The 20,861-nt window shown below is 47.3% G+C and overlaps 1 protein-coding gene across 4 annotated transcripts in view; it reads right to left on the bottom strand.

The window, feature by feature from the left end:
* Window positions 1-3,001: 3,001 nt before the first annotated feature.
* Window positions 3,002-20,861, bottom strand: part of LOC100074521 (programmed cell death 1 ligand 2) — a 43,746-nt gene continuing 25,886 nt past the window's right edge. For 3 of the 4 annotated variants that reach the window (XM_029056329.2, XM_029056325.2, XM_029056326.2), the window contains 5 exons: window positions 19,036-19,380; window positions 17,796-18,065; window positions 12,043-12,180; window positions 9,423-9,506; window positions 3,002-5,565 (listed from right to left, as the gene is read on the bottom strand). In XM_029056329.2, coding sequence (XP_028912162.1) covers window positions 5,552-5,565; window positions 9,423-9,506; window positions 12,043-12,180; window positions 17,796-18,065; window positions 19,036-19,380 — 851 coding nt within the window. In that variant the 3' untranslated portion in view covers window positions 3,002-5,551. The remainder of the gene's footprint in view (window positions 5,566-9,422; window positions 9,507-12,042; window positions 12,181-17,795; window positions 18,066-19,035; window positions 19,381-20,861) is intronic. The other variant, XM_029056334.2, reaches the window with a different exon arrangement.

A 20,861-nucleotide genomic window follows, 5' to 3' on the forward strand; every position in this document is an offset into this window, starting at 1 on the left:
CGGTTAGTACGGTGGTGCTAGAGGAGCGAAGTGTGCAGGGTAGACTGTAGTAGGAGATTAGGGAGGATAGGTAGGCGGGGAGAGTCGACTGAGCTCCTTAAAGCCGATGGTAAAAATATCCTGTCTGAGGCGGAGGGGGATGGGAGGCCATTAGAGGTTTTTGAGGAGCGGGCGATGTGTGCAGAATGCTTTCTGTAGGAAAATGATCTGGGCAGCAGAGTGAAGTATGGACTGGTGAAGGGAGAGGCTGAAGGCAGAGAGGTCAGCAAGGAGACTGATGTAGTAGACAAGGCGGTTGTTTGCTGTGTGACTTAAGGCAAGTCACTTAACTTCTCTGGGCCTCAGTTACCTCATCCGTAAAATGGGGATTAAGAAGAGTTTGAGCCTCATGTGGGACAGGGACTGTGTCCAACCCGATTAACTTGTATCTACCCCAGTGCTTAGAACAGTGCTTGACGCATACTAAGTGCTTAACAAGTACTGTTAATTATTATTATTATTATTATAGTGCATGATAAGAGCTTGGACCAGCATGGGAGCAATGTGGATAGAGAGAAGGGGCACATTCTAGAGATGCTGTGAAGGGAGAACTGATGGGATTTGCTGACCGACCGAGTACCCATTTTACAGATGAGGTAACCGAGGCATAGAGAAGTGAACTGACTTGCCTGAGGTCACACAGCAGACGAATAGCAGAAGTGGGATTGGAACCCAGGTTCCCCGACTCCCAGGCCTACGCTCTTTCCAGCAGACCACTCCGCTTCTCACGGAGCCAAATCAAAGAGTGGACTTGGTGTTTTTTTAAAAAAATGATCTGAACAGATGAGTGAAGTATGGGCCGGATCGGAGAAGGCACAGGAGGCAGGATGTTCAGCACGGAGGCCGATGCGGTAGTGAAGGCGGGATAAGATAAGTGCTCGGATCAGTGGGGTCGCTGTTCGGATGGAGAGGAAAGGGCGGATTTTAGCAGTGTTGTGAAGGTAGAACTGACAGGATTTCGGGACAGATTAAACACGTGGGTTGAATGAGAGAGATCAGCTGAAGATGATGCCGAGGCTTGTGAGACAGGGATGTACTTTCCAAGCACTTAGTACAGCGCTCTGCACACAGTAAGCGCTCGATGAATAGGACTGAATGAATGAACGATGGCGATGTTGTCTACGGTGTTGGGAAAGACGGTGAGAGGAGAGGGTTTGGGTGGAAAGATAAAGCATCCTATTTCGTGTACATAGATATCTCTATCTAGAGATGCAGCGTGGCTTAGCGGAAAGAGCGCGGGCTTGGGAGTCAGAGGACGTGGGTTCTAATCCCGACTCTGCCACTTGCCTGCTGTGAGACCTTGGGCGAGCCGCTTAACTTCTCTGTGCCTCATTTACCTCATCTGTAAAATGGGGATTAAGACCGTGAGCCCCACGTGGGACAACGTGATTACCTCGTAACTACCCCAGCACTTAGAACAGTGCTCAGCACATAACAGGTGCTTAACGAATACCACAATTATATGGACATATCTATATCTATATATCATGCAGGTCACAGGTGAAACAGGATCTTCAACAAACAGAAATCACGTCGGGCCAGAGGTGGGGACCCGACAAGCCATCTGGGTTCTCCATTCAGGCTAGTTTCTCTTAATAGACTCTTCTAGAAATGGAAACGCTGGATTGTGCAATCTCCAGAATATTCACCCCGCTCCTGCGGAACTCCATGATATATTTGCCTACTAAGCATTGTCTTTGCACAAGGCAAGAAGTTAGTAGTCATCAAAAGTTCAATAAATATGTAGAATTCCTGCCCTTTTTGATTTATGTATTTCTAGCGGTCATACTTTTAAAAATGAGTTCGTTTGGCTTTGCTATTCTCCATTTCTCTATTCTCCTTTAAAATTGAACAGTTTTCTTTGAATATATATTTTCCTTTTGCATTATAAGTGGGGAAAAAGCTTCGAAGAAGTTATAGGCTTCAGTATCATTATAAGGTGAATAGGAAATGTACACCTGTACTTTTCAAGAAGTGTTTTCCCAGAAGCAGCATGGCCTAATGGAAGGAGCGTGGGCCTGGGAGTCAGACGACTCGGGTTCTAATTTTGGCTCTGTCGCTTGCTAGCTGTGTGACCTTAGGCAGGTCACTTAACTTCTCTGTGTCTCAGTTCCCTCAGCTGTAAAATGGGGATTAAATACCTGTTCTCCCTCCTGCTTTGACTGTGAGCCTCAAGTGGGACAGGGACTGTCCAATCCGATTACCATCAAGCGCTTGGTACAGTGCTCTGCACACAGTAAGCGCTCAAGAAATACGACTGAATGAATGAATCTTCCCCAGCACTTAGAACAGTGCTTGACACATCATAAGTGCTTCACAAATACCATGATAATAAGGCTGCTGCTTCCCTTTATCTCCAGTTTTTGAGGGAGCAAATTGGCTCATCCTGCTGACGAGGACAGCCTCCTCAGTTCATTGTGGCCTAGTGGAAAGAGAGCACAGAGCTGGGAGTCAGAGGACCTGGGTTCGAATCCCAGCTCTGCCACTCTTCCGCTCCGTGGCTATGGGCAAGTCACTTAATAACTTCTCCACGCCTCGGTTTCTTCACGTATGCATTCATTCGATCATAGTTATTGACTGCTTACCGTGTGCAGAGCACTGTACTAAGCGCTTGGGAAAGTACATTGCAACAGTAAACGGTGACATTCCCTGCCCATGACGAGCTCACAGGTTAGAGCTCATAAGGTTGGGGGTTCAGTACCCGTTCTCCCTCCTATTTCGACTGTGAGCCCCGGGTTGGACAGGAACCGTGTCTGACCTGATTATCCTGCATCTACCCCAGCGCTTAGTAGAGTGCTTGGCACGTAGTAAGTGCTTAATGCCACAAATCATTGTTATTATTATTCACATTCTGACCCAGACACCAGGGCCCAGAGAAATGTCTCCAAAGCCCTATGACAGATTTGGATCAGTGCCTCAAAGATCCCAGAATGAACACCCTGAAAAGACGAAAGTCAACCGGTCAAATAAATACGAGATTTAATACACACGAATTACAGAGGAATCAGTGGGGTACTCAATATAGAAACCAGAGAACAAAGGGCACACTGAAAATAAATCAACGAATCTATGCTTCAGGCAAAATTTACAAACGGGGAAAGCGGAGGCTCTAAGGTCACACGGTCGGCGAGCACAGATTAGAGCCTTTGTGTTCAATGCTTTTTCCATTGGATACCATTCCCTTTGTGAACTGTTCCGTGGAGGTAGCTCCTCCGACTCGAGAGACTCAAGTGGAACATTGGAATGGATGAACTAAGTGCATGGAGTGAAGAAAGGAAGAGAAGTGAGTGACAAAAAGTGAGAAAAGAGATGTGGGGAGGAAAAAGAGTGTAGAACCTTGAAAGACAGGAGAAGTCACCCGAATTTGATGCATGAAGTAACGAGGAGCTTGGAAAGGCTGTGCTCATAGAAAAGCAGCTTTAACAAAAAGAATTTGAGAACATACCCACCTATATATATGGATTCTAAGCCAAAGTGCCAGATTTTCACTGTGAATGTGGGGGCAAAAACGAGGCGGGGTTTTTTGGGGTTTTTTAATAGGTGCAGGATCTGGGAGCGGACAGGCTTCAAGTAACTGAAAGTCCAGAGAGCCACCATTTTGGGCCTTTCCAGCTCTGATAGGAAACTTGAGTTGTATCAGAAACCTGGGATGAGTGAGGCTGCGACTCCAGCTTACAAAACAGTGTGGGCAATCATCCCCGTCTCCTTCCTACGATCCTAAGCATGCGATGAATATTTTCCAATAAGAAGCAGCATTCGGTACTATATGCAGAGCCAGGGGGAGAGATTTCGGATGGCCTCCCCGTTTCCTCCTGCATCTGAACGGTTCGGTCAGAGATTTCTCCAGTGCAGCTGTGCTGGGAGGAGAAGCAACTGGGGTGGAGACTAGCCAAAAAGACCGTTCCTTTCCTGCTCTCATCTCACCGCCTCTCCTGTCACGAGGCTAAAATCTCCCCTGTTGGTTTCTTCTGCCCTCCCCACTCTCCCTTCACTTCTCCCTTCAGCTGCCATATTTTTCCCACTTCCCTAGCCTGAATTTCTACCCATTGCCCTCCATTCTCAGTGACCTCAAGGTCCTTGAGGCAGCTCAGGATCATGAACAAAGCACTTCTATCAATCAATTGTATTTATTGAGCGCTTACTGTGTCCAGAGCACTGTACACACTGTACAGTGTGTACAGAGCACTGTACAATATAACAAGAGAACGGAGTCGGGAGTCGCATTCCCCGCCCGCCGCGAGCTTACTGAGAACTTTCAGCATCACCTGGTAACAGCAGTGATTGTCAGCACGTGCAGGATTCTAAGCAGAAGGATTCCAAAGCAAAAAGTATTATTATCCCCATCTAACAGATGGGGACCCCAAAGCCCAGAAACTTTAAGTGATTTGCTCGAAGTCACACAGCAAGTAATGGAACTGGGAATAGGCTCAATGCATTGCTCTGCCCCTCAAAATCATCTCACCTCAAGCCCTCAAACAATATTCAATATATTTCATTACAACAGCACGGCAATGTTATTAATCAAAACTGATCAGTTGTTTTTAGTAAAAATTAATAGGGATACTAAACTGCTACAATTAATTTTATGCTCGCGATTCGTATTTACGTAGGTTGCTGGAATATACTTCATTTTGCCTAGAAAAGTTAACAAGACGGTCTAGTGTGGATGGGTCTATGCGTTATGTTTAACTGGTCACCCTCAGGAAACTTTTTTTACTCCTATGAATAAACATCGAGAATTCCAGTCTGTTGAGTTTTACTCAGAATACGGTGTTTGATGTGGTCTTCGCCTGTGGCTCACGACCTTAACAAAGCAGGCGGCTTCAGATGCGCCCAAGTTTTGTGTGGGCCTTGAGCCAGAGGTGGCTTGGTGGGTTGGGTGTTTCTGAAGAGGTAGCCCGAATTATGACTAGGAGAAATTCTATCTGAGTTTTGATCTAGTTCTGTAAATGGCAAAATCCAGCTCTTCTTCGGTCCTCTCGACATCCCTTCAGAATTCCTCCTTTCTGCACCAGCTAAGAGGTTTAACAGTTCTCTCTGTTTCCACTTCAAGTCTTCGACCCTCCAGCAATGGTGTAGAGCGAAAACCCAGTCTGGAGCTGGCCTTAAGCCAGTAGGGGATGATTCCACTCCTGAAATACATCCAAGAGGAGTCCTCACCACAGCATCTTTCTAAAGTGCAAAAAAAAAATCCAAATAGACATGTCCGTTCAGAGGGAAACAGGTGATGTCCGGAATTCAAGCAGGGTTGTTGGCGGAACAGCTCGCACACTTAACACGGTGACTTTCGAGGCTGCCTCGTGACCTGGAAACACATTTCGGCCTGACCGTAGCCGAGAAGACTTTCGTGGCTTCGGTACGGCCCACCCAGTGGTTTGCGTTTACTGTTTCGGGAAAAGAAGCTCAGAGTTACTGGATTTTCTCAAAGTGCAAATTGCCAACCCTGCAAGGAGCTTTGCAGTCTCTTGAGCCTGAACGATCCAACTGTCTTCAGCTCTTGGGGGGGCGGGGGTCACAGGTTCAAACCTGAAAATAACAACAAAAAGACGTATAAGAAAATAACTCTTCTCATTAAAAAAAAAATTCTTAACGCTCTGTAGTTGGACAGGAGGAAGGGAGGCAGATAGCAACTAATTAGGGTTCCATTTGGAGAAACTTAAAAGGAAGCCCACCGGGAGCTGAACCGAGAGGAGGAGTCAGTCAAGGCCGTGATGGTTTCTGCTACCCAAGGAAATAGTCATTCGATCGGATTTATTGAGTGCTTACTGTGTGAAGAGCACTATATAACAATAGCCTGGAAGAGTCTGCCCAAAGCCTCTCGCCTAGGCCTACATGAAATGGATCTCAGGATTCACTTGAAAGGAAATGCGGCTTCCCAGCCTGATGTCAGGTGGCTACAGAAGCAGCGTGGCTCAGTGGAAAGAGCCCGGGCTTGGGAGTCAGAGGTCATGGGTTCGAATCCCCGCTCGGCCACTCGTCAGCTGTGTGACTGTGGGCAAGTCACTTAACTTCTCGGTGCCTCAGTTACCTCATCTGTAAAATGGGGATTAACTGTGAGCCTCACGTGGGACAACCTGATTACCCTGTATCTACCCCAGCGCTTAGAACAGTGCTCTGCACATTGTAAGCGCTTAACAAATACCAACATTATCATTATTATCATTATTATTATGTATCCCCACCCTCCAAAATCGAAAGAAAAGAAAAAAAAATCATTAAAATAAATCATTAAAAAAAATCAACGTATCTATAAACACTCAATTGAAGCTCCGACCTTCTGAGAGGCAAATCTGCGATGGGAACCTGACCCAAACCTTCCACGTTTACTGGGAATCTGGAGCTGAGTGGATGTAACTCACGGTTTCGGTGTGTTTCATCTGTGGTTAAACATGCTGAACCATCCTGCCCCTCCCCATTAGCAGATCTCGTTTGAAGAGCAGGTCAGCAAAGTAATTATGAGAACGATCACAGGTATTTCCCTTCTCAAACGGGGGAAAACGGGGTCTCACCTATAAGGCACAGTGATTCCCAGCCTTATAGGCTGGCAAGAATCAGCCTTGAAAACCACCTCCCTCCTTCCTGGATTAAACCCTCCAGCAGCATTTTAGCATAGAAATGGGGAAGACTGGAGATACGGTCTGACTGGCCAAATGAATAACACGATTTTATGAAAATCTCAAACACAACATATGAGTACATTAAAATGCTCTTTTTTTTTTTCTTTCCAGTGATGGCAGGAGTACCAGGTGAACATGATCGACTCCACGGCGTGATCCCCAAATTACCGCTGGGGCTATGATTCAAATACTGGACTTTCCCAAGCTATCAAAATTTTAAGGTCAAGGTTACCGGGAAAGACATTTCATCTCCTCCTTGGGAAGTGGCAGGCAAAACAACAAGCAATTTGAGGTTGGGAACCCACCAAATGCTTCTTGTTCCTCAATCTTCTAAGAAGGTCATTTCCATAATCAGTATTAAGGTAAATACCTTTGGTTTGCTAATTACACGTATCTAGTCATTTGGGGTGAAGGGTCTTTCCAGCATTGCTCAAAGTTCATTGCTCTGAGAAATGTACGGTAATTGGCCGTCATATGACTTTGCAGCTCGTTGTCAGTCAGTTTACGATCACAAAATGCAGAAGTAAAACTGAAATCTACCATCAGTCAAGGATCAGATGCTCCACTATACAGCTATGGAATTTTAAGTCTTTTACAGTGTTTTACATTTCTCGTGAACCTTGAAGGACGAAGCTGGGGTGAGAGGCGATGATGTGAAAAATAATTCGGCAGAAGAAATCAAAATCCCAAGAGCAGTCACCCTGGATGTCAACACGTGGTTAGCAGCTTAATGCCCAGGCATGTACTGCTTGGAACCGATCTTTTCAGATCACGTTAGTTGATTTTGAGGGGGATATTTTGGAAAAGGGGGCTGGATAGATCGCCGTGGCGTCTTCTAGCCAGGAGCAGAGTATGTAACTAGGAGAGTTCCTTATAGGAAGACTACAGGTTCCTTAGATCCTTCCCATCCTTTGAATTTTCCCTGAAAATGAACTGCCCAACTAAGAGGCAATCTGCGGTCCCTCCTCTCGCTGGAAGGAAGGCAGGATTTCCATTTAATTCTGGCCTTAGGAAAGGTAGGCAAGGAACAGACCTGCCGATTTCCCATTTCTTCGGACCCACGAGTGGCAATCCCATCAACGTTCCTGAAGAACTCGGATTGCCTATGGGCTGGTTCAAGCCTAACCGATGTTATTATATTGTCATATGGAGCGATAATAATAATAACTGTGTTATTTGTTAAGCGCTTACCGTGTGCCAAACGCTGTACTAACTACTGGGGTAGATGCAAGATCGACAGGTCAGACATAATCCCTGTCCTACACAGCGCTCACGGTTTAAGTAGGAGGGAGAACGGGTATTGCTTGAATTCCCATTTTACAGATGAGAAAACTAAAGCCCAGAGAAGTTAAGTGACTTGCCTAAGGTCACACAGCAGGCCAGTGTTGGAGCTGGGATCAGAACCCAGAACCCAGATCAGAACTCTGACTCCCAGGCCTGGGCTCTTTCCACTAGGCTACACTGCTTCTCATGTGTCACAAGCGACCGTTCTCTTATGAAATGTCGGCTTACAAACTCCCGCAGACAAAAGCTCTAGTAATTCTCTTGGTTTTCCCGTGCTAAACTGCAGGTGAAACTGTACAATGGGAAATTTTCAGAACAAGCGGAGGCTCTGAATTTGTGTGGAAATTACACTTCTGGGGGGACGAATTTTGATGAAATTAGGAAATCTCGTATAATACAGAATGACTGAAATTAAAATGACTGCTAAAGGAAAAAAAAAAACACTGCCTTCTTCAGAAACCAGACTTCTCTTCCCACACTGCAACTGCAGTATTCTAATTTCAGGGGAAGAGAATCATATCTTCCCCTACTGACATGGGTCTTGTGACCATTTAGCCAACACTGAATCTCCTCTAGGAGAAACCCCATTTTCAAAGCAAGTTACTTAAAAAGAGGGAGCAGACGGTTCTTCCTGGGGTAAGCGAACAAGGCAGTCAAATCAGACACAGTCCCCGTCCCACGTGGGGGCCCATAATGGAAGAGGTAAGGAGAGTAGGTAGTTTATCCCCATTTTACAGATGGGGACCCTGAGGCACAAGGAGGTTGGATGACTTGCTCAAGGTCACCCAGCAGGCAAGGGCCCGATCGGGGACTAGAACTCGGATCTCCTGACTCCCAGATCCCTCGCTCTTCCCCCTGGGCCAGACGATAGGAAAACAACCTTTAACTGAGGAAAAGAAAACGATCAGAAAGATGATTTGGGTTTTTTGATGATGCGTGACATTAAGGAAACTTCGGTTGGTTCTGTGGTTACGGGGCTGATGTGTCTTTTGTGTTCCGCCCGGGCCTGGGAGGTAAGTACAGGGTAGGTGTAGAGTACAGTTGCTCCGCTGCTCTCGTTCAGGTTGATTATTAGTACAGAGGGTCCAGAACACTGTACTAGGTGCCTAGGTGTGTCGGTACACTCAACCGAGTAACAGACAGGGATCCTGTCCTCAAGGCAACTACAGTCGAATTAGGATCTTACAGTCTGATGCCTGAACCCCTCGCACGAGCTATTGCAAAGCAGCGTTTGAAGATGTGAGCTAGGCCGACACCTCCATCGCACAACCAAACTCTGAAGGAAGGTCCCCAGTCAAAGGGAGAAGAACAGAAGGGGGAGATTGGTCCTTGTGGAAAAATCTTTAAGTGCACCCTACAGCATAGAGACTGTGGAATCAGAGAACTGGAAGGAACCTCCGGGAATCATCTGGACACCATAAATGCTCCTTTAAAAAAACCTCTCCAGGGGTAGCCTGTTCCCCGTTAATTCATCATCCTTACATTCAAAGAAATTCTTCCCTCTGTCTTCCTTATGTCGGACTTTCTCTTGCTGCAGTTTGAGCCCATTTCCTCGTGTTCGGTTCTCTGTAGGAATGGAGAAAAACAGGGTCAACATCCTCTTTCAAAAAAAGCCCCTATATGTATACTTGAGTGCAATTAGTAAGTCACTCCTTAGGTTCCTTTTCTTCCCCAGGTTAAAGAACTCTGCTTCTTTCAAACTTTCGCCGTTGAACCCGTTTTCAATCCCCTCTATCCATCCCTTTTCATCTTTTCTTTAAGCTTTTCTGCATCCTCTTTTCAAGTGTTTTGGCCGAAACGGGACATGATATTTTAAGACGCATTTGTTCCGGTAATAGTAAATCTTGAAAGAGATTAATTACTTGGTGAATTAAGAAACATCTGTGAATTTTGAAACCTGATTAAATTGACCAAAACGAACAGGACTGACTGACTGACTGACTGACTGACGGGAAAGGTCTGTGTTGCCTTTGTGTGCCAGACTCTCTATCTTTTGCTTTCATTACTAAAGTTCTGGGGAATTTCCAAGGAAAATGACTCCCTGGGTACTAGCTCAATCGAGTGGACTTGACTCTCCCTAGGCAAATCGTATAAATAATTAAATAAAGATGCGTATGAATAAGTAAATGCATAAATACATGCAGCAGGATTGTATTTCATGATAAACAGGCACATAAAGTAATGAATATGTAAGGAAAAAATCCAAACTCAAATAGAGAAAAATTTCTAATGGGATCGCGTCTACTAACTCTGTTATTTTATGCTCACCCAAGTGCGTAGTACAGTGCTCTGCACACAGTAAGCATTCAATAAGTATCACTTACTACGTGCCAGGCACTGTACTGAGCACTGGGGTAGGTATGAGTTGATCAGGTTGGACACAGTCCCTGTCCCCCATAGGACTCGGAGTCTTAACCCCCATTTTACAGATGAGGTAACTGAGGCCAGAGAAGTTAAGTGGCTTGCCCAAGGTCACGCTGCAGACAAGTGGCGGAACCGGGATTAGAGCTCGGGTCTTTCTGACTCCCAGGGCCGTGCTCTATCCACCAGGCCACGCTGCTTCTCAAATCAGATGCTGTGCAACGACATTCATGATTTTCTCTCCCTTTCCTCCTTTCTCTCCCCTCCCTGCGATTTTGGGATGCAGAAGTGGAGTTAGAATGTCTTTAATTGGGCTCACTTGGTGCAGCTTGGGAGAAGTTTTAAGGACACCTGAAAAGGTCCTACAGGAAAGTACTCTCCCAAGCGCTTAGTACAGTGCTCCGCCCACAGTAAATACTAATGATTGACTGATCGCAAGGGTGGGTTTAGCTATCTCCCACCTCCAACCTGGCTGGTCATCAAGCCTGGGAGGTATATACAGGGGGTGTTCAGTTCAAGGGGTAAGAGATCACCATACTAGGCTGTGAAAGGCAAAGGGAGATAGAGGAAGAGAAAGAGCAAGAGAGCGAGAAAGATCGTGAGCAAGGGAGGGAGCACCTGCAAGTGAGTGCAAGAGAACACGAAAAAGAGAGCAGGAGACGGTGTGTGTGAGAGAGAGAGAGAGTGAGAGAGAGAGAACTTGCTCTTTAAGAACTTGCCGCGGGGAGCTAGATCATTTTTAGTAATAGGAGTGGCAGAAAGCCTCTCTCTATCTTTCTCAAATGAAGCTGCACGTGTGCAGGATGAGGGAGGGTCCGAGGAAGGCCCTCTCCCCTTCTCCCCCATCTTTTTCCCAGTCAAGGTGCCTAAACCCAGCTCAGGGCTGGCCATGGGGGTGATGGGAGGGGGCAGCTCCATGTGGAGCCCCCAACCGATTGGTCCAAGATGCTCCCCTCGACATCTCCCCTCCCCTTCAATCCCCCAACTCCCCGCAGGCCCTAGGCCCCAACTCCCTGCAGGCCTTTTAGCTCTAGGAACAATCTAGCCGGGTTGTTTCTTTTATGGTTTTTGTTAAGCGCTTACTATCTGCGGACACTGTTGATAATGTTGTATTCGTTAAGCGCTTACTACGTGCCGAGCGCTGTTCTAAGCGCTGGGGTAGATACAAGGTTGTCCCACGTGGGGTTCACGCTTTTAATCCCCATTTTGCAGATGAGGCAACTGAGGCACAGAGAAGTGAAGTGACCTGCCCAAGGTCACACAGCTGACAAGTGGCGGAGCCGGGATTAGAACGCAATCAGGTTGGACACAGTCCCTGTCCCACATAGGGCGCGTAGTCTTAATCCCCCTTTTACAGATGAGGTAACTGAGGCACAGAGAAGTGAAGCGACTTGCCCGAGGTCACACGGCAGACACGCGGAGGAGCCGGGATGAGAGCCCAGGTCCTTCCTGCTGGTAGGCCGGTGCTCTATCCACTAGGCAATGCCGCCTGACTTGGGAGCTAAACAGAACGAGCCAAATTGCATCGCTCTGGCTGGCTAGGGACGGGGTCATCGCTTCAAAAAGTAATGCTCGAAGCATCAGCTTCCTGGAGAGTGGAGCTAGATAGTTCGGAGCGGCAGTGGAGGAGGTGAGGTGGGAGACGAGAGGTGGTGGGAAAAGAAGGGAGGCGGAGAGGAGAGAATAAAGGCTACCCCAGCGTCAAATGGGACGTGAAAGAAAACAGAAGCACAGGACTTACCTTTCCTGTTGGAAAGTTCTCTGCAGAGGGGTCTCCTCAGAAATATCAAAGCAGATATAAAAATAAAGGCAATAATGCAAGTGGGAATGAACAGATAAAACAGGGATGTCTTTTCAGCCAGAGGTACCTCTGTGGGAGCTGCAAAAATGAACATATTATATCATCAGGACTAGAGTTGGGGTTTGGGGGGATACTTCGGTCAAGGCAGTGCTTACTGTTGAAAAGTCGAAGGCTTCTCTCAATCTCACAGGAATGAAGCTCAGAACAATCGGGTCACCACAGCAATAAAAGAAAAGTCAACCTAAGCATGGGTATCCTCCTATCGGAGATTGGGAGGGAGGAAGCGGAGTGATGTAACAGACATGGGTAAGAAGGGAATTGACCTGCATTCTGCTCCTGACCCTGGTCATGACCCTGGTACCATAATAATAATAATAATAATTTTGGCCAACCCCATAATAATGGCCAACCCCATTATTTGCCCAGCTCAGCCCGGGTTTCGTGTACGTGAGCCCCGGGAAAATCACGTCGCTTTTCTGTGCTTCAGCTTCTCTCATTTGCGAAGAGAGGAAACGAAATCTTTCTCCTTCCTCCTGAAACTATTCTAGTTATTAATGGAGAAAGACTAATCGATCAATTTAAGCCCATGGGGGAATGCAACAGAAAGAAGATAAACATTCCCTTAAAGAGTTGACAATCCAAGGGCCGGGGGGGACAGATGGACAAAAATGATTTATAAATTAGGAGGAGGAGGACACAGGATGAAATTGCTAAATGATAGATAAAAATACACATAGGAGCTGAAGTGGGTGATATTGTTTTATAATAATAATAGTGATATTTATTCAGCACTTACTATGCACCAAACACTGTACTGAGCACTTGGATATATACACAGTAATCAAGTCAGACACAGACCCCATTCCACACAGGGATCACAGCCTAAGGGGGAAGGAGAACGAGTAATTAATCCCCGTTTTACAGGTGAGGAAACTGAGGCACAGGGTAGTGAAGTGACTTTGCCCAAGGTCACACAGCAGGCAGATGGCAGAAGTGGGATTAGAACCCGGGTCCCCTGACCCTCTAGACTGTAAACTCGTTTTGAGCAGGGAACTTGCCTACTAACTTTGTTATATTGTACTCTCCCAAGTGCCTAGTACAGTGCTCTACACACAGTGAGAGCTCAATAAATACCACTGATTGACCCCCAAGCCCGTGTTTTTTCCACTAGACCACATCGGTCCTCAGTGGGCTAGTGCGACTGGGGTGACACGAATCAATTGGGAAAAGCTTTCTGGAGGGAATTGAATTTTAGGAGGGCTTTGAAGATGGGGAGAGCTGTGGGTTGGTGGATTTGGGGAGGGGAAGACATTCCATTCTGGGAGAAAATGTGAGTGAGGGCATCGGGACGGGAGAGTTGAGAGAGAAGTACAGTTAGAAGGTGACTCTGAGAGGAGCGAAGAGTGCCATCAGGGCACTACCAAGGGATCTGGCCACCCACACCTTAGTTAACAAGCAAGATTTGCCTCTACCACACAAACGAGAAGCAGAGTAGCCTAGTGGATAGGGCACAGGCCTGGGAGTCAGAAGAGCCTGGGCTCTAATCCCGGATCCGCCACTTGTCTGCTGTGTGACCCTGAGCAAGGCACTTAACTTCTCTGTGCTTCCTCATCTGCGAAATGGAGATTAAAACTGCAAGCCCCATGTGGGACGGGGACTGTTTCCAACCTGATTAGCTTGCATCTACCCCAGTGCTTAGAACAGTGCCTGGCACACAGTAAGCGCTTAACAAATACCATAAAAAAAATGAGGCGCTTAAATACCATAAAAAACGAGCATCTCTAGTATTTGAGTCAAGCATCTTGGATCTTTCTTGTAAATGGGTCGACGGCACATTAGACGAGTCCAGGTCTATCAGAGTCTTTGAGACGACCAGGACAAGTGAGCCAGTGAAGGACAAAGTAAAGATAATAATAAGGGCACCTGTTAAGCGCTTACTATGTTCCAGGCACCGTACTAAGCTCCGGGGTGGACACAAGCGAATCGGGCTGGACGCAGTCCCTGTCCCACGTGCGGCTCACATTCTCAATCCCCATTTTCCTGATGAGGTAACTGAGGCCCAGAGGAGTGAAGCGACTCGCCCAAGGTCACACAGCAGACAAGTGTCGGAGCTGGGATTAGAAACCATGACCTTCTGACTTCCAGGCCCGTGCCCTACCCACTGCGCCATGCTGCTTCACTGTAAAGTAGTTCTGCTATCGACAACTGGCTGTGAAAACACCCAGGGTGAAGAGTGAAAGGAACAGAAGTGCTAAACCAATTTCAGAACAATCAGCTGGAGCCCGAAGAAACCCCCAAACCAGAGCTCTTTCACAACTGTAACGCACAAGTCACATTAGCTCCTAATCATTCATTTCCATTTTCGTATCTTCACGATTTCTTCAGAAGAGATGTCCAGATCTCAAGTTCAGAATTAGAGAAGTATTAGGAGCGACTGACGGTAACGGGCAAGGGAGTGTTAGAGGGGGGCGGGAGATGTGATGGAGTGCCAGGTCATAAGACAACCAAAAGGGCATTTTAGGAAACAGAGTAGGAGGAATGGCTTCAGGGAAGTCACTGGGTGATGCTTTTACTGCCAAGTCTAGACGGTAAGATCTGCAACCATCGGCAACACGGATCTGCCCCGAAATCTGCAACACAGATTTTGTTGCTCTTGTTGACTGACTGCGAGATCCTGTGGGCCAGAGCCATCGCCTTCAGCCCAGTAGATTACCCACTTAATAAGTCTACCCCCAGAGGCAATTTGCATGTGTGGGGCCAATTCTCCCCGTCTAGATTGTAAGCTCGTTGTGGGCAGGGAATGTGCCTGTTTATTACTATATTATACTCTCCCGAGAGCTTAGTACAGCGCCTTACACGCAGTTAAGCATTCATTCGTTCATTCGGTCGTATTTAGTGAGCGCTTACTCTGTGCGGAGCGCTGTACTAAGCTCTTGGAAAGTACAGTTCGGCAACACGTAATTACAACTGAATGAATGAATATTGTGGAATGTCTTTTGATGAATTACAATGAATATACAAAAAGCAGAAAAAGCACTAAATTAGAAAGCTCTAGCAACCGGTGAGGATTTAGATGGGCTACAAAGAAAACTCTTTAAACTTTTATTACAATTTGTTTTCAGCATGGAAAACTATCCCAACGGGAAAATCCTGTGAGCTCCTTGGAAGTTACGATCTAAGTTGCTACGAAGCGGTATGAATTCGTCTCCGTCAGGAAGAGAGAAACTGGAGGTATTTTCACCTAAAAGCAATACTCAGCATCAAGGAGCAGGTCAGGTTTTCTAAGAATGAGGTCTCGCTCACCAGCATGGTGGCAATGTTTACTCTGGCCCGACATCGTCGGGCCGGACACAAGAGCAGAATGGATATCCAGGCTGTTGCCCAATTGTATATTCCAAGCGCTTAGTACAGTGCTCTGCACGTAGACTCAGCTCTCTCATTCACCTCACACATCCGATCCATCACCAACACCTGCCGGTCTCATCTTTACGATATCTCCAAGATCCGCCCTTTCCTCTCCGTCCAAACGGCTATCGTGCTGGTACAAGCTCTCGTGATATCCCGGCTGGATTACTGTGTCAGCCTTCTCTCTGATCTCCCTTCCTCCTGTCTCTCCCCTCTCCAGTCTATTCTTCATTCCGCTGCCCGGATCACCTTCCTACAAGAAACGTTCTGGGCACGGCACTCCCCTCCTCACAAGCCTCCAGTGGTTGCCTATCGACCTCCGCACTAAACCGAAACTCCTCACTCTCGGCTTCGAAGCTCTCCATCCCCTTGCCCCCTCCCACCTCACCTCCCTTCTCTCTTTCTACTGCCCACCCCCTACGCTCCGCTCCTCTGCCGCTCACCTCCTCACCGTCCCTCGTTCGCGCCTGTCCCGCCATCGACCCCTGGCCCGCGTCCTCCCGCTGTCCCGGAATGACCTCCCTCCTCACCTCCGCCAAACTGACTCTCTTCCCCTCTTCAAAGCCCTACTGAGAGCTCACCTCCTCCAAGAGGCCTTCCCAGACTGAGCCCCCCTTTCCTTCTGCTCCCCCTTCCCTCCCTCCCACCCTCTGCTCCTCCCCCTTCCCCTTCCCCACCCCAGAGCACTGTGCTCATTTGTATATATTATTTATTACCCTATTTATCCACTACAGCGTGGCTCACTGGAAAGAGCAGGGGCTTTGGAGTCAGAGGTCATGGGTTCGAACCCCGGCTCTACCACTTGTCAGCTGTGTGACTTTGGGCAAGTCACTTAACTTCTCGGTGCCTCAGTTACCTCATCTGTAAAATGGGGATTAAGACTGTGAGCCCCACGTGGGACAACCTGATTCCCCTGTGTCTACCCCAGCGCTTAGAACAGTGCTCGGCACATAGTAAGCGCTTAACAAATACCAACATTATTATTATTATTATTATTATTATTAAAAGTCTCAATTTAAAAAATAGAAATTGGGTGGGATGAGGGTTAGCTGTAAGCAGTGAAGTCTGAGGTTTTAGAAGTCATGTTTTACTGGGTTCAATACCAGGAACAAATAATCTGGGGCAAAGAGAGGAAGGAAGAACACATCTATCCCTTCAGTCAATCAGTCAATCAGTCGATGATATTTATCGAGTGCTTACTATATGCACAGCACTGTACTACGCACTTGGGAAAGTACACCAGTTGGTAGACGATCCCTGCCCACAAGGAGCTTGCAGTCTAGGGGGTGGGAGGGGGCCATTAAAATGAATTACAGAGAGTGGAAATGGCAGAGGACACTGATATAGACAGAAGCTCTGTGGGGCTGGGGGTGGGGTGAGAATCAAAGCGCTCAAGTGATTCAGACCCAAGTGTATAGGCGATGCAGAAGGAAAAGGGAATAGTTGGGGAAAGTTGGGGTTAGTCAGGTAAAGCTTCTTAGAGGAAGTGTGATTTTAGTAAGGTTTTGAAGACGGGGAGAGTGGTGAGCTGCCAGATGCGAAGGGAGAGGGAATTCCAGGCCAGGCGAAAGGGGGTCGTTGGTGAGACGGACACGACTGAGGTAGAACGTGTAGGTTGGCGTCAGGGGACTCAAGTGTAGTAGGAGATCAGCGTGGTAAGGTAAGAGGGGGAAGAGCTGATTGAGTAGGCATTAAAGCTGACGGTAAAGGGTTTCTGTTTGATGTGGGGATAAGGGAGGTTGCCCATCCCTTACTTTCAAAGAGCTTGGAATCGACTTGTTAAAAGATAACCTTCTTTCCAGAGGTGTAACCGCAGAATTCACTCTGCGTTACTTTCACTCATTACCTCTCCGGCCTTACTCAGCATCTCATCATATTAATGAGGAAAGCAAAAAATAGATCTGTTTTAGGTTAGGGGCTTCGGGGATGCTTACAGATGTCATCGCTCTGGGGTCAGCAACGGTTGTATCGAAGTTAGGTATTTTTCCTCAAAGTATGAAAATGCAAACAATTTGGGGGAAATTGGGTGGGGACGTAATTTTGTTGGGAACTCCACCATCCCAGGCAAACAAACGATCTCCACCCAGAAGATCTCTGTTAAGAGGCTAGCATTCCATAGGACAAATCAATCATCGCCAGGCTACGGTCTTGGCAAAATCAATACTTGGGAAGTGTGCCGAGAGGTTTAGGCCGATAGTGATGAGGAGTTGTGCAGTGCCATCCTACTCTGATTACGTCTCCAGGGGAAGAATTCAGTGAGAGCAGATAAGGAAGGAGTCGACTCTTACCCGGAGTGTCCAGATTAGCAGTTGTTCTTTCATTCACATCTTTGTTCCAGAATATGCAGCTGACATTTTTGTTGGAGTTTGCTGGGAGCCTCAGCACACTGGTTATGTGGTACAGGCCGTCCGGAGTTCTAGTGTAACTTGTGTTGGCGGGTGCACTGACATTTTGCCAGGACACTTCTGCTAGAGGGAAGCCTTTAGCCTGACAGATAAGATCCTCTTCATCCCCTCCAGGGGCTGCAAGGATTTGGGTGTTTACTGGCTTGTAGGATGCTGGAAAAATAAAAGAAGGGAAAAGAATGGAGGTGTTTTTTCGCTTCTTAGCCATCTCTTCTCCCCCTCTCTTTTTCCACTCTTAAGCATCGCTAGCTAAATTAAAGGTGCCATTATGGTCAAATAATGCAACTAACTTTAGGTTGCCTCATCATTAATGGGACTCCTAAACATGATCTTAAAAGCCGAGTCGTTGCCTTTATAACTGATTTTGTAAAATGAAAACGTAGAAGTACTGCATCAGTTCTAGGCAAAACCTCCTGCTGAAGCCTCGGGCCTTTTTGAAAAGGGTTTGAGGAATTTACTTAATTACTAAAAACTGTGGTTTCTGTTAAACCCTCACTGTGTGCCAAGCGCTGCACTAAGGGCTGGGTAAGATACAAGATAATCGGGTCCCCCGTCAGGCCCACATTATAAATAGGAGGGAGCACAAGTATTGAATCCCCATTTTGCAGATGAGGGAACTGAGGCACGGAGCAGTGAGGTGACTTTCACAAGGTCACACAGCGGCTAAGCGGCAGAGCAGGGGATTAGAACCCACGTCCTCTGACTCCCAGACCCGTGCTCTTTCCCCTAGGTCACCCTGATTCCCTAAGGCTTCTCTCTGCCATACTTAGTCTGTGATATTAATAATAATAATAATAACAATAATGATGATGGTATTTGTTAAGCTCTTTCTATGCAGTACTAAGCGCTGGGTTGGATGCAGGCAAATCGGAATGGACACAGCCCCTGTCCCGCATGAGGCTCACTGTCTCAGTCCCCGTTTTACAGATGAGGTAACTGAGGCACAGAGAAGTGAAGAGACTTGCCCGAGGTCACACAGCAGACAAGCAGTGGAGCTGGAATTAGAACCCATGACCTTCTGACTCCCAGGCCTCTGGTCTATCCACTATGCCACGCTGCTTCTCTACTTAGTCTGGCCAGGAAGTTCATGATGATGGCATCAGCATCCCATGAGGCCACTCACCTTTAACTTTCAGAGTGATGTATTTGTAGTCGGCTCCCCCGTAGCTAATTAGGCAGCGGTACTGCCCGGCATCGGTTATTTTGACATCACTGATCCGAAGCAAGGCTTTTCCCGAGGACAGTTCTTCTCTTAATAAGGTTGCTCTTCCTCTGTAGTGTTCATCCTGGGTTTTAAGGTCTTCCTGGCCTTTAGCGAACTTCACAATGTTCTTTTCATCTTTATCCCAGAAGACTAATAAAATGTTGAAGTCCATCTGGTTTTCAACATTGAAGTTGCACTCCATTGTCACATTGCTGCCGTAATCCACTGTATAAAAGTCTTTGGGAATCTGGACAGTGAATAAAGCTAGAAGAAAACAAAATAATGACCCAATCATCCACATATTCCAATTATAGTTCTACCTGGTTCACAACAGGTCAGTTTCATCCCCGTCGCCGGACGCAGAATTCTCTCGAGGCTGCAGGCGTAGCTTTGAAGTCATTTTTGACCCCCTTCCTCATTTTACCCCGCACATCCTGACCGTCACTAGAGCCTGCTGCTCCTTCCTCCAGATTATATGGATCATCACCACGATTCATACTACGTCTTTCTCTCCCTCCGGACCGTAAGCTTCTTGTGGACAGGGAATGTGTCTGCTAACTCTGTTGCACTGTTCTCTTCCAAGTGCTGAGTACAGTGCTCTGCACACAGTAAATGCTCAATAAATAACACTGATTGATTGATCGATCGACTGATAGGATAAATGCTTGGATTAACAAAGTAGCCGTCTGGATGGAGAGGAGAGGGCAATGCCTGGAGGCTCCTGAGGAGCGGGGAAACATGGACTGAACATTTCTGTAGAAAAATGATCTGGGCAGCAGAGTGAAGAATGGACTGCAGCGAGGAGAGACAGGAGGCAGGGAGGATAACAAGGAGGCTAATGCAGTAATCAAGGCGGGTCTGTCTTCCCCTCCGGTCTGTAAGCACCTTGTAGGCAGGGAACGTGTCTACCAACTCTGTTGTACTCTCCCAAGAGCTTAGTACAATGCTCTGCACACAGTAAATCCTCAACAAGTACCTTGGATTGATTGATTGATAGGATGAGTTGCTTGGACTAACACGGTAGCAGTCTGGACGGAGAGGAAAGGGCGGATTTTAGCGAAGTTGTGGAGGTAGAGCTGAGGGGCTTTGTTGACAGATTGAATATAGGGGTTGAATGAGAGAGCTGCGCGAGGATAACTCCGAGGTTACTGGCTTGCGAGACAGGAGGGGTGGTGGTGGTGTCTGCAGAGATGGGAAGTTCAGGAGGGGGATAGGGCTTAGGTGGGAGGACAAGGCGTCCTGTTTTGGACACGTTAAGTTTGAGGTGTCAGCGAGACATCCTAGGAGAGATGTCCTAAAGGCAGGAAGAAATGCAAGACTGCATAGAAGGAGGTTGGGCTGGAGACGTAGATTTGGGAATCATCCACGTGGAGATGGTAGTCGAAGCCATGGGAGCAAATGAGTTTCCGAGGGAGTGGGTGTAGTTGGAGAATAGAAGGGGACCCAGAACTGAGCCCGGAGGGGCTCCCACGGTTAGGGAGTGGGAGGCAGAGGAGGAGCCAGCGAAAGAGATTGGGAATGAGCAGCCAGACAGACAGGAGGAGAGCCAGGAGAGCACAGTGTCAGCGAAGCCAAGGATGAATAACGTTTCCCGAAGAAGAGGGCGGTCAACAGTGTCAAAGGCAGCTGGGAGATCGAGGAGGTTTAGGATGGAGTAGGGGCCATTAGATTTGTCAAGAAGGAGATCACTGGTGACCGTTGAGAGGGCAGTTTTGGTGGAGTGAAAGGAGCGGAAGCCAGAGTGG

This window comes from Ornithorhynchus anatinus, chromosome X5 (assembly GCF_004115215.2).
Source record: "Ornithorhynchus anatinus isolate Pmale09 chromosome X5, mOrnAna1.pri.v4, whole genome shotgun sequence".
NCBI lineage: Eukaryota > Metazoa > Chordata > Mammalia > Monotremata > Ornithorhynchidae > Ornithorhynchus > Ornithorhynchus anatinus.